This window comes from Lathamus discolor, chromosome 3, assembly GCF_037157495.1.
Source record: "Lathamus discolor isolate bLatDis1 chromosome 3, bLatDis1.hap1, whole genome shotgun sequence".
Lineage (NCBI taxonomy): Eukaryota > Metazoa > Chordata > Aves > Psittaciformes > Psittacidae > Lathamus > Lathamus discolor.
In genome coordinates, this window is record NC_088886.1 from 63,163,582 (window position 1) to 63,177,288 (window position 13,707).

Below are 13,707 nucleotides of genomic sequence, written 5' to 3' on the forward strand. Positions count from 1 at the left end.
AGAAAATAAAACAACAACCCAACACTCTGCCCTCAGAACAAACCCGGATTGTCTTCATGTCAGAATACATTCAGGAATGTGAGCTTATTTTGTTCATAGCTGAACCAAGGAGGTAATAACTTCCAAGACAGAAGATCTGGAGGCTCTGGGATTTCTACCTCTATCCATTCATGAGAATGACTGAAGAGAACTTCACTATCCACCTCGATGTTCTAATTCACAAGAACAGTAGCTGAAAACCATTTATGCCAGCTATCTGGCACCACTGCTCCCAGCTTTGTTCATTACCTTTTAGACAGATATTCCCCATAGCCCAAAAGGCTCTAACAAAACTCTGTCCTGTAGGGAAGTTAACCTTAAGTCAGTATAATTTCTTTTTCTCCTAAAGCTGCCAATTGCTTATAAAAATAATGGAAATATCCTTCACATCTGGATTACGAACAAAAACAACACAGGTTCCTTTCATAATGAAACCCAATTCACAACTAAATTGATTATTAGGAGTCACACCTTTAAATACGACCTTAAATACAAAATTATTCACAGCAGAACTGACAAGCACCCATGCTGGGATCAACTCTTCCCCTTGATATTATCTGTTGGGATGCAAACATCAGCCTAACGAAAAATCATGACCACTCTCTGTTTCTGCACAGTCATTTCACAGAATCAAAGATGATTCGGATGGGCTTTTCTAGACATCTATGTCAGTAAAGCAACTGGCATTCTGTTCAATAAATACTAAACGAGCGCTTTCACACATCTATAAACTGGAGATTCTAACTAAGCACTTTAGACTGAGTGGTACTTACCCGGTTTGGAAAGTCAGCCTTCAGTTCAGCAATACTTTTACACCAATACGCTGCTGTTTTCTCGCTGATCAGTTCAATGTTTAGAAAAGAGCTTTGGCCTGGGCCATACAGAGGACCTGAAGTAGTTCCACGCACAATCCTCGGAGAAACATTGGTCACAATGTCCTGCAAAACAGTCGGAACTTTCAGATTTGATTTTGAAAAGTGAGATACAGATCAATGGTGTCAAGGACATAAGAGGAACATAAGTATACAGGTGTTTTAAACATCTACTGTTATTACATTAGTATTTGTAGTGAGAGGATGAGGGGAGAATGGTTCGGACTGAAACAGGGGAAGTTCAGGTTAGATCTAAGGCAGAAGCTCTTCCCTGTGAGGGTGCTGAGGTGCTGGCACAGGGTGCCCAGAGAAGCTGTGGCTGCCCCATCCCTGGCAGTGTTCAAGGCCAGGTTGGACACAGGGGCTTGGAGCAACCTGCCCAGTGTGAGGTGTCCCTGCCCATGGCAGGGGTTGGAACTGGATGGAACCTTAAGGTCCTTTTCCACCCCAAACCAGCCTGGGATTCTGTGTTTGATACACTGGCATACTTTTGCTGGTAACTGGACCTGTGAACCTGACTTACCAGCAGAGAGGCTGGTGGGCAGCCCCTCTTTGCACTTCACGTGTATAGTGTAGGACACTGCCAGGGATGGAGCATTGACCACTTCCCTGGGCACTCTGTGCCAGCGCCTCATCATCTCCACAGTGAAGAACTTCTGTCTTAGATCTAACCTGAACTTCCCCTGTTTAAGCTTTAACCCATTATGCCTTGTTCTGTTGCAACAGTCCCTGATGCAGTGTACCCCTCCGGCATCCAGCAGGCCCCCTTCATCACCAATGAAAGCATAGGATTAAGTGAGATCAAAATATATACCCCAAAATTAGGGCCATTCAGATCAATATTGCAAAGCTACAACATTTCCGAAGCTCAACACGAGGGTAGCATGCAATTTTGAAATACACAGTGCATGCTCAAAATGTTGACTTGTTTCGTAGCCTTAATGAAGCCGCAATGTCACCCTATCTATAGCACCAAAGAACTGTACATTCTGACACTGTTTAAACCGAGAGAGAAACATCGATGGCAAAATGTTCCTTTTGCCAATTTCCAATTAGAAATCATTTTGAGTAAAGGTCATTTATTTCCCAATGTATCAGAATGATTTGTTTAAGTACCCCTCCTCGCCATCTTGTCATTTCTAGTGAGATAACATGAACCTCCATTAGTATATAGCAATTAAGGTCAATTTACATATTTTAATTAAGAACCATCCCATATAAAACAATTAGGGTAATAGGCACACTAACTGGATTTCATAACATTTGGACGTTTTTCCAACTAGATAGACAGGAAACCTTAATTAGCATTAATTAGCACTGATCTGCATATGTTTGATAAGGCATACCCTTGCCACAAAAGATTATTTATTCCTGAATCTGCCAAACGCTGCAGTTACAGAGGATAAAGGGACTTTTCTTCACATTGTATGGAAATTTGAGGCAATCTTCATTTGCTTATAAAGTTAATCATTATACAGTAAATATGCACTAACATTTTATCCTGATAGATAATTATATGTCCATTTACATACGTAGGGATCACACAAACTAATCTCCCCAGTTCATCTATTTTCAGGCCTAATAAGTCTGGAACACAGACATGACAATAATCCCTAATTTTCCTATTATATTTTCGCTTCATCACAAAAGCTTCCCCCCCCCCCCCCCCCAAACAGTTAAGTTCTATTTGTCAGGAAGAAACCATTCTGAACACGTTCTGCATGTGTGCAAACCACCAAGACAAGTACACTGCCCTCACTCCCCAGCCTAACCACAGAAATGGCTCTTTATGCAGAAGAACCATTTCCATCAGTTTTCTCCACGTTATCCTCTTGAGCGTTTCCTTCCTTTCCAATTGCCTCAGAGGAGCTGGTGCTTTGACTTGATCCCAGAAAGCTTTTCATACTTACAGGCCAGTGCTATCGCATCAGCCAGCATCGTTAAAAACAGCCTATGGCTTCAACACTGGCAAACAGACCTTACTCCTGCGAGCACAGGGTGCACGTGGCCATTTGCCAACAGATACATGCTGCAAGAGACCACGAGCTCCCTTTTACTGTTCAAAGCAGTCAGAAGGTATGCAGCTACAGCAGGATGGCACTAAGCCTGAGCTAACAGCCTGTCTGCTGGTGGGAATTATTATTCTTGGGTTCAGTGTAAATGATGGTAAGACGCATGAGGCACGATTTCCATTTTGTGGCTGGCTTGTGTATGTGTGTATGCCAGACAATGCCTGGAGCCACCTACAGTACTGCTCGCTATCTTACGACGTGCGTGTTTTGTTCTGCTTCCAGTCTTTCTCATTTCACTACAGGCAAGAATTCACAGACTGAGATATTACAGCCTAGTTTATACATCATCTGGGACACCCACAAAGCCTCGGTCTGCTTCCATGCACAAACACTGAAGTTTTCCTATCTGCCTTGGGTCTCCAGACAATCTTCTCTCTTCTAAGCGCAGAGACCCCCGTTTAGACCCTGCGACTGCTGCCAAATCCCCATGGCTTTGACTCACTCTTTCCCAGAGCTCAGTCACAGCCAACATCTGAGTGACAATTCATCCCACAAAGCTGAATCAGGTAACGCACAGGCTTTGCAACCTGCCTCAAAAGCAGCCACTCTTCCCGTTAATGCCCACGAGAGATACCCAGAGCCGCACGACACAGCAAACACACACACATCTCTCTTCCTGCATTTCCTCACTCCTGAATTTTCCTTGAGGTTTTGTGAGATCCCCTTTGGTGCTCAGGGACCTCCCGCGCCAGCAGACAGCTGCTCCTTCAAATGGCAGCTTCCACTGCCTCTGTGTCCCAGGAACCCGCCACTGCGTTCATGCATCGCTTTATGTTTCCAGACCAAGCTGCTTCTGCTACCAAAAATCCTTCCTGGCTTTGAAATCCAAATATTACCACCTGGCTGCTTTGCCTTGATTCCTCCCGAGAGGGATCTGCTGTCCTTATTTAAGATCCCGCTCCTCGCTTGCCTCTCCTAGCTCAGCATAAACTAGATGGAGAGAGTCTGCAATGACTGACACGCTGGCACCTCTCCTGTCTCCTGTTAGCACATGACAGCCCCAGACACAAGGATGCTTACAGTTCATGGAAACACAATGGAGTTTGTAACTTAGGTGATGATTCAAGGAATCTGCCTATGTACATACAGAATAAAATCACACAAGTGACAGAGAACTGCCTCTATGACAGGAGTGTGAAATACCTACACAGAGCGTGCCTCGCCAGCATCTTCCTCTTCTGCTTCCTGCTACAGCTATAAAACAGGGAGAGTCAGGTAAAGGATCTCTCGATCGGCCTTAGCCCTTCCGTCTTACGAGGGAATTTCACATGGGATCACAGGTCCTTGCACTAAGATAGGAAGTTCTGGTGGCTGGCCAATAGTGACCACTGTCTTCAAACCACCAGGTAAGGCCAGAGCAGCAGTAGGGTTGGACAAGATGACCTTTGAAGATCCCTTCCAACCCAAACCAGGCTATGATTCTATGATTAAACAGCCGTAGTGCTCCAGCCCACGGGTTTTGTGACAAACCATCTTCTGGTGTTCTAATAGAACACTGTTTTATCCTGTGTGGCCAAATACTGGCACTGATTCCTTCTCTTTTCTGAAACCTCAGCTTTTCCTATGATCCCAGCTAAAATTCACAGTAAAAGGGTTGTGTGCATAAAAAGCCACAATGAGACAGGAGCAAGAAGCCTGATGGGTTTGAACCTAGAATCTTAATTTTGACTCAAAGAGAAAGCCGATTGCTACAAAAAGATGTGTGCAATTGAACACAGAGGTCCGCATACAGGAACAGAGAATTTCCCCAAACTCCAAAATGACTCAAGTGTCTTTCCTCCCCATGCAATGGAAACAATAAACAGTCCTTGGGGAAAACAGTACAAAGCTTTAGTGTACTCTGAAGACCAAGGACAGAAGACTTTTAATAAAGAGCAACTAGGGGAGAACAAAGACCACACTAAAAGATAAAGCTATGTAAAAAATGAGTCCGCAAAATATCATTGGCAAAAGTAAACAGAACAGCCCATAGAAAAGTAATTCATTTCATGGGCAAATCAGAGAATCCCAGATCAGTTTGGGTTAGAAAGGACCTTAAGATCATCCAGTTCCAGCCCCTGCCACAGGCAGGGACACCTCACACTAGAGCAGGGTGCTCCAAGCCCCTGTGTCCAACCTGGCCTTGAACACTGCCAGGGATGGGGCAGCCACAGCTTCTCTGGGCACCCTGTGCCAGCGCCTCAGCACCCTCACAGGGAAGAACTTCTGCCTTAGATCTAACCTGAACTTCCCCTGTTTCAGTGTGAACCCATCACCCTTTGTCCTGTCACTGCAGTCCCTGATGAAGAGTCCCTTCTCCAGCACCCTTGTAGCCCCCTTCAGACACTGGAAGCTGCTCTGAGGTCTCCACGCAGCTTCTCTTCTCCAGGCTCAACAGCCCCAGTGTTCTCAGCCTGTCTTTGTATGTCTTGCAAATTAATCTTGGAAAAATCAATGTAGACTTGGGGATTAGGGAAACTGTACTCACCACTACAGTACCGAAAAACAACCTGCTTTGGGGGAGTCAATGCAACAAAGAGAAACACAACAAATGGAATCAAGGGCCAACTGTGAAGCAAGAATATTTCAGTTACTGAATTTCTTCTTTTGCCTGAAAAGCTGATTGTTTTCCCCAGGAACAAGCATATCAATACCTCAAAGAGATCTGGCTCAGGACATTACCCAAGAAAGCTGCGTTACACAGATAAAAGTGCCAATATCCTCTTGCTTTTGGATTCCCCTTTTCTGAATATGAACAATTCGGGTATTCTAGTAACCTAAGACTGAGTTCATTTGCATCACACATATAGTTAATTAATTAATTAACACACTAAGAAATAAAGACCCAAGGCATTGATCAGGCCCCATTTGCTCTAATAACCCCTGAACTCTGCAATCAGATCGTTGAATTCGAAACTACTCAGGTCTGATGGGTTGGGAGGTTTCAGACAGCTTCTTAAAGATAAAGCCCTAACACTCAGCAGTTTCTAGTCAGTCACATTTAAATAAAGGTGCAAATCAATACATCAGCCCATGCCTTACGAGTCACTCTAAAACTTGGTTTGCTTCACACTGTCCACGCTGGCAGTTTGCCACTGATTGTTGTCTTGGAAAAACCCAACCATGCCATTTAAACCAAGAGATGTTCCTCTGTTTGGGCAGCAGGGATATTTTCAGTGTTAAGAGATCCAAAGGGGTGCTCAGCACAGTGTTAGATCATGCGATAATACATTCCTGGCGTGTTTCTCCTAAACTAATCAGCAGAGAAATAATTCACATTGTGAATATTAAGGCTGTCATCTGGAGGCGTGGAAGTTAATGGCCCGTAGAAATGAATCAAGCCATTCACCTCTCTTCTCAGAGTTATTGTTTTAAGGGGAACCAAGAAGACAGCTCTCCATTAACTGAGTTCACTTCTTACTTCTTAATCATGTCCCCTAGGAACTAAAAAAGACATAATTTGGAGACAAATGTATGTAAAAGTCTATGTAAAAGCAGTCTCCCAAGAAGTATACCACAACCTTAAGCCTAGTCAATTAATGTACCTGTAGCAGGTAAATATACTAAGGAGAACCAAAAGGATAAATCTGTCTGATTTTCCATATCAAAGCTCTGATGTGCTTCTATTGATTTGCAGAGCTTGAAACATTCTTTTTCAGCCCATTTTCCCCTAAATATTACAGCTAATGGTATTTTAATGAACACTTGCAATAATAAGGCTGCTTCAGAGAACACACGGGCATTTATAGTTCGGATATGGAAAGAAAATTAATTAATTGTACCTTTAATTAATCTATTAACCAGTTGTACAAATATTCACTCCTGAATTACAGGTGTTCTCCACTGGAAATACCGGGGTTTGAGTAAGATCTTTGGATTTAAAACCCACATTTAATCATGCTAACGTGATTTCTTCAGTCTGAGAAGCTTCTATGAGAGACAGAGAACTTGCCTTGCAGCACTGGCTCCCAAAGTCAATGAAAGTCACCGCATACTTCAAATTAAGCTTTTCTCATCTTTAACTTATGAAAGCAGATAGGAATTAGTGACCACTGTCAGTTTCTTTTCATTAACATGAGAAAAAGATTTAACACTGTGAGCAGATTACTATTTCTAACAAAGTTAATTTATTTGACCTTTTCTTCTGGGGAGGGAGGGCATTGTACTTGCCAAGTGGAGTATGTGTCTGTACTTTCCCAGGGTTACTACTTACTACACATCAATATGAACACCAAGGCAGTCATGCTGGCCTCTTTGTGAAGATCTAAATAAATACCTTGTTAAGGTTATTTTAGTCAAACGTTTCAAACCGCATACTTAAGCGTAGCAGACAGTAAACTGCAATGTGAAAAAAGCCCAAATGCTTTGCTATGTTCAATATACCACCTTCTTTACTCAAACAACAAAATGCAGGAGCTAAAATGCAGGTATTTAAGGAAATGATGATGTACTTCTTTCCCCCAGATTTTCAAAGCCGTACTGAATAGGTCTGTAAAGATTTCAAAACACTGTATCTGTGAAATAGCTTCAGACCTTATTTCCTAAATGCTTTAATCGACTCCCAACATCGAGTTTTCCCTATGGTCCCCACTAATTATGGTGAAACTTGATGTACAATTTCACCTATGTAAAACTATGGAGGAGAAGGAGACATTGCCTTTTTCTACCTAATACTGCAGTAGTTCAAGCATGCTGGAAGTCTGGCTCGGGGCTGTTTGCACACCCTCACAGAGATGAACGGCATCACAGACATGTCCTCATAATTCCCTGCCAACTCTCACTCAAGGTCTTGTGATGAGTTGCCTCTTCTGTGACTCAGCTGTCTAGCCAGACTGTGTCTAGTATCACCCCTTCTGGAGCTTCAACCATCTACAAAAGGCAAGTGAAACCTGGAGCAACAATACCACTTCACACAGCACTGTTCCTATGAGTTGTTCCTCCCCTTGTCTCCTCCATCAGAGCTGAGATGTGTGACATCCCCATAGGGATCCTTTCCTGAGGCCCAAAGCATCCACTTGCTCTCCTGAATTTCCCCAAGTCCAGATATTTTTCCCAGCTGAGCTCTTCAGGCTCCTTTTAACAGCAAGCTAAATCCACAGCAAAAACCTCCACAAACACAAAACAATTCCATCGGGTATAATCATGCGGAAGAACAATTCATTTCCATGAAGACCTTACCTGTTTGTTAGAGGAGGATTTTTACCACATAGAAGGAGATTTACTGGCTCACGGAGCGAGGCAAGTAAATTTGCTTATGATGTCTGCTCAAGAAGGTTTGATGGAGCCACTAGCACCTTCCTGTGCACAAACCACTGCTATGTTGCACACAATGCAACCTAATGCTTGTATTTAACATTTTATTCTAGGAAGGGAATAGGCCAGACTTTATGCTTCCCATAGGAGAGCAAAACCTCAGCAAAGTCACTTTCTAACTCTCTTCTCTTTTCCCCTCAGTGAATACAAGAGCGTTTTTTAGAAGCTGAAACCACCTTGACAGAAAAACTTATCTCAGAGCATCCCACCATGCAGAAACTGCTCTAATCTCTCCGCTCCCAGATAGGAGAAATTCAGCACCACAGACACCTCCTCCTTTTCACTGCTCCTGTGAACGAAGTTGAGACCGAGCCCTCTCGTTCCTCTTCACTGCTTTCCTTCTCTTGAAGACAGATAGCATTTCATGATAAAGGGATGCAGAATAATTATTTTTCAAGCCCTCACCCTACAATGTGAAACAAATTTCAAACTCTATTATTTCCTCACATTGGTGACTTAAAGCCTAAGTGTTCTGATCCCTCCAATAGTACAGAAGAGATTGAAAAAGATCCTGGCTGTTACTTCTAAATTACACTTCTTCAGCTTTTACCTACAAGACCTAGTACGCTTTAGAGGGGAAAAGGCTATTCTTATTTGTCTCGTGACAGCTGTTTGCAAAGATAAACGTACCCAAATCTGTACATATTTTACATCCCAAAATGCTGGGGTACAAACAGTGCTGGTAAATCCTCCCTAATGCTCTATTTCTAGAACGAAACAGCTGAGTTATGCAAACTGTTCCTTAAAAAAGAGAACGTTAACCTCCTAAACTATCCCACCATTTGTGTTTATTAAACTAATTTAACACCCAAGCTCCAGCAAGCAAGCTAGCTTTCCAAATCAATAAGTTAGCACAGCAGACTGCAGTCCTATAAGGGATAAAGCAGTGTGTCAGGATCTGGGAGAGAAACTGCTGAAGCACTCCCATTGTGTTAAAGACAAATGAGGAGTTAGAGGTTTAGTTACCATGTATTTGGTATTTTTATGCACCATCGCATTAGTGCTCTAAGATTCACCATGAAAATGTGTGAGAAGCTTGAAAACTTAGAGACATTGAACTTCATTCCTACCTAAGCTTTTATCGTTGCTGCTTGCTCAGCACAGCACCTTTCTGACTGATGGGATTTTCAGTCAGTAGGCCATCACTACCAATAACTTCTGATTAAGATAGCAAAACCCCAAAGTCTTTAGAGAATCTTAAAATATTAGACCCTAATTGCTTACTCTCTTACCTTAGGATAATCTTAGACCAATCCCATCCCCATTGCTAGTCATTGCTGCCCTTGCTTAAGACAACAGCAGGCTCCCAATCTTTGTTAATTCATACATGATGGTTTGACTGGAAGTCCTAATTTTATAAACTAAGGCTCCCTAAAGTAATAAATCAGCAGATTAAAATACAAGGCAAAAGCAATACAAACTATGAATATATGTACACAAATGGGAAGAAGAACTATGCTGTTTATGCCAAATGTGCAAACATGTATTTTCTACTTGTGTATTTCATAGGAAAATGAAGGTTTGATTTTTGCTGACAATTACATTCATTTGAGCAGGTTTTTTAACAAAAACTTTTCATAATACAAAGCCATAATGCTTTAAAATTATTTTTCCTGATTTTTGACATATTTGCATGTTTTCCAGCCACTAGACTGTAAGCCATTTGTACTGTAATTACAAAAGATCATTTCAAAACTGTATGATGTCCTACAGCACTTTGTCTTGACAAACAATTACTAGATATCACATTCAACAGAATACAAAACGCAATCTTTATCACAAGGTTAAAATTAGTCTTCGAACAAAAGATGCTTTCAAAGCAAAGCCAAATTCTCATCAGCTTTGTATCAGTTTCTCTGGGAAAGACAGGGAAGGGAGGGATGGAGAGGAGAGAAAGGGAAAAAACACCCTGAAGGACATTTGAAACATCTCCTGCTAATGCTCAATCATAGAATCATAGAATAGTTAGGGTTGGAAAGGACCTCAAGATCATCCAGTTCCAACCCCCCTGCCATAGGCAGGGACACCTCATATTAGACCATATCACACAAGGCTTCATCCAACCTGGCCTTGAACACCACCAGGGATGGAGCACTCACAACCCCCCATGGCAACTGATTCCAGTGTCTCACCACCCTCACAGGAAAGAATTTCCTCCTTATATCCAATCTAAACTTCCCCTGTTTAAGTTTTAACCCGTTACCCCTTGTCCTGTCACTACAGTCCCTGATGAAGAGTCCCTCCCGAGCATCCCTATAGGCCCCCTTCAGATACTGGAAGGCTGCTATTAGGTCCCCATGCAGCTTCTCTTCTCCAGGCTGAACAGCCCCAACTTCCTCAGCCTGTCTTCATACGGGAGGTGCTCCAGTCCCTGATCATCCTCGTGGCCTCCTCTGCACTTGTTCCAGCAGTTCCATGTCCTTTTTATGCTGAGGACACCAGAACTGCACACAATACTCCAGGTGAGGTCTCACAAGAGCAGAGTAGAGGGGCAGGATCACCTCCTTCGACCTGCTGGTCACGCTCCTTTTGATGCAGCCCAGGATACGGTTGGCTTTCTGGGCTGCGAGCGCACACTGAAGCCAGCTCATGTTCATTTTCTCATTGACCAGCACCCCCAGGTCCTTCTCTGCAGGGCCGCTCTGAATCTCTTCTTTGCCCAACCTGTAGCCGTGCCTGGGATTGCTCCGACCCAGGTGTAGGACCTTGCACTTGTCGTGGTTGAACTTCATAAGGTTGGCATCAGCCCACCTCACAAGCATGTCAAGGTCCCTCTGGATGGCATCCCTTCCCTCCAGCGTATCAACTGGACCACACAGCTTGGTGTCATAGGCAAACTTGCTGAGGGCGCACTCAATCCCACTGTCCGTGTCAGCGACGAAGATGTTAAACAAGACCGGTCCCAACACCGATCCCTGAAGGACACCACTCGTTACCGGTCTCCAGCCGGACATCGAGCTATTGACCACAGCTCTTTGTGTGCGGCCATCCAGCCAGTTCTTTATCCACCGAAGCCAGTTCTTTATCCACCGAATCAGTGTGAGCACACTTTTCATCAGTGTTCTGATAATGGTGTAAGCAGTAGGACATGATCACATTTCTGCTGTCAAATCACAGTGTGGTCAAACCCAATGCCCACTGAAGAAGAGAGCAGACTTGAGAGAACAGTTCTGGAGAGAAAGTTCTACCTATATTCAACTCTGGGATCTGTTTTTGCAGAGTATGGTTAACGGCTGGACTCATTGATCTTCATGATCTTTTCCAACCTAAATGATTCTGTGATTCTTAGATCTCAATTTTGTGATACAACGAACTACTTCATCAATGACTGGTTGCTTTAGCTGACTGATGAGAAAAACGGTCAGTGATTGCCTCAAAGCATTGATCCATTTTCAGGGAGAGGCCACAAGAACAATCACATTGAAACATCCCAGCCTTGTGTGGAACAGAAATCTGAACCTGAGCTGAAGCTGAGCAGTCTATTTCTCAAGCTTTGGTTGAGGGGTTTTTCCGTTGTTTTCTTAGAAATCACTATAATTTCTGTGAGTAATTCCTGAATCTGGTTTTTCCTTGGCACAAACGGTGGTTTGTCTGAAGGTTTTTAGTTTCCCATTTCATTAAGCAACCAGAGCTTTCACAATGCACCACTTGTTTTCTGGCCTGTGCTCTGCACCTCCCAGGAGACAACGCCATGGACAACAGTCACTGATTAAGAGGTTGGCAGTGGATGGGCAACCGAACCACTTGAATTGAAGCATACAATTCTAAATACCAAAGGAAAAGCAGCATCTATAGAACTCTGTGTAACCTCAGCTCCAGCAATACACCTGAAGCTCTTCAACTGCACTATATGGACTGCACCGGGATCTACTGAGAAACCAGATCTTTCAGAAATCACTGCTTCGGTCTGTTTGAAGTGTGTTGCTTTGAGAGTACCTACAATGAAACCAAATGCTGTATCGTAACAGCACAGATAAGCCCCGAAGTACTAGGACAGAATGTCTTGAAACTGTGTAAAAAGTCAGCTTTACTCTCCTATAAGTTCCATCTTTGCTTCAGCAAAGCATTATTTGTATGGCTTGGATGAAGTACCTGATGAGCTTTATCAAACCCTTAAACTCTGTAAGTCACTTATGCTCCCTAAAATATTGAGAAAGCACTTTTGAATAATAACCCAGAGCAGGTGCTGACAAGTTATCAGCATTGTGAGACCACATTCTATTTCTCTGCTGCAAGGAAAAAGTTGCAATGCTAATGATTTGAGGGGCATGGGGTGGAATAAAATAGGAGTAAATGGACAAAAGAAATACCTACATCAATTGCAGCTTTTGAGCTGTATCCTGAAGTGAAATTTCTGTAGCATGGCTTCTAAGCACCTATGTACATCCACAGAGGTGAAATATTAATTTAATAATAATCTTACTAATAACTATTATTAATAATTAAAATATACTAGTCCAGTTTAAAATGCTTACCATTGGGAATCCAGTGGATTTAGATTAGAACAATTTAGCTTGCCTCAAGAGATATTTACAGACTTCTAATAGTACTTCTAAACAAATACTATTGAATGGTTCCATGGAATGGGAAGGAAAAGGCAGTTTGAAAAGGATGTGTCCAAGAAAACCAGGCATGAACCAAGATGGGTAAGAACCAATAAAAAGCCAATAGGTAAGACCCAGGAGAGAGAAGGAAGAATTACATGACACGTTTGCAGCAGCAAGTCTGGGAGAGGCACTAAAGGAATCACAAGAATTCAAATGGATTCTCTTGTGCTTCAAGAGGAGGCCAAATTAACATAGGTTTTCAAACACCATCATAGGATTACAGAAACAACCAGGCTGGAAAAGACCTTTAAGATCATCATTAGAGAGAATTCAGGTGGTTTTCTCTCATCCTGTTTTCTACTTGCTAAGCAAAATACTGTAAGAAGGCAGCAGGGCAACATCAGCTGCAGCAGGTTCCTAAAGGGATAAGCTAAAAGCCAAGACATGTAACACCACAGAATGAGCTCCTCTAGGTAAAAACTGGGAGAGAAGTGCACGTAGTCTCATAATTCTAACAAAATTCAGACAGAAACAGCAAACAAGGAGAAAATGGGTTCTTTGAAGCCCACAAGAGGGATTCTAATGTCTGCTAATTAAGCATGTACCTTCACGCTTGTAAAAACCAAGGAAGTAACTATTTATTTAAGAGACAATAATACTGCATGGATTAACAAAGCTGCTGTCAACAACTCTGGACACCTGTACCAAGCTCACTTCTTGCCTAATTAAATATTAACATGTCTTGATAGAATCTGTGGTATAATTTTAATTACAGTTTTCTCATAGGGAAGCCATATAAACAATGTCTTTCGAGTTCCTAGAGGCTGTCTCATAAAACTCCATTAGTAAATCGTGAACCATCACTACAGTATTTCCCTCCATATT

At 42.6% G+C, this 13,707-nt stretch overlaps 1 protein-coding gene across 3 annotated transcripts in view; it reads right to left on the bottom strand.

Moving 5' to 3' along the window:
* Positions 1–13,707, bottom strand: part of DPYD (dihydropyrimidine dehydrogenase) — a 353,065-nt gene that overhangs the window by 129,429 nt on the left and 209,929 nt on the right. For all 3 annotated transcript variants that reach the window (XM_065675625.1, XM_065675624.1, XM_065675626.1), the window contains one exon: positions 813–977. In XM_065675625.1, coding sequence (XP_065531697.1) covers positions 813–977 — 165 coding nt within the window. The remainder of the gene's footprint in view (positions 1–812; positions 978–13,707) is intronic.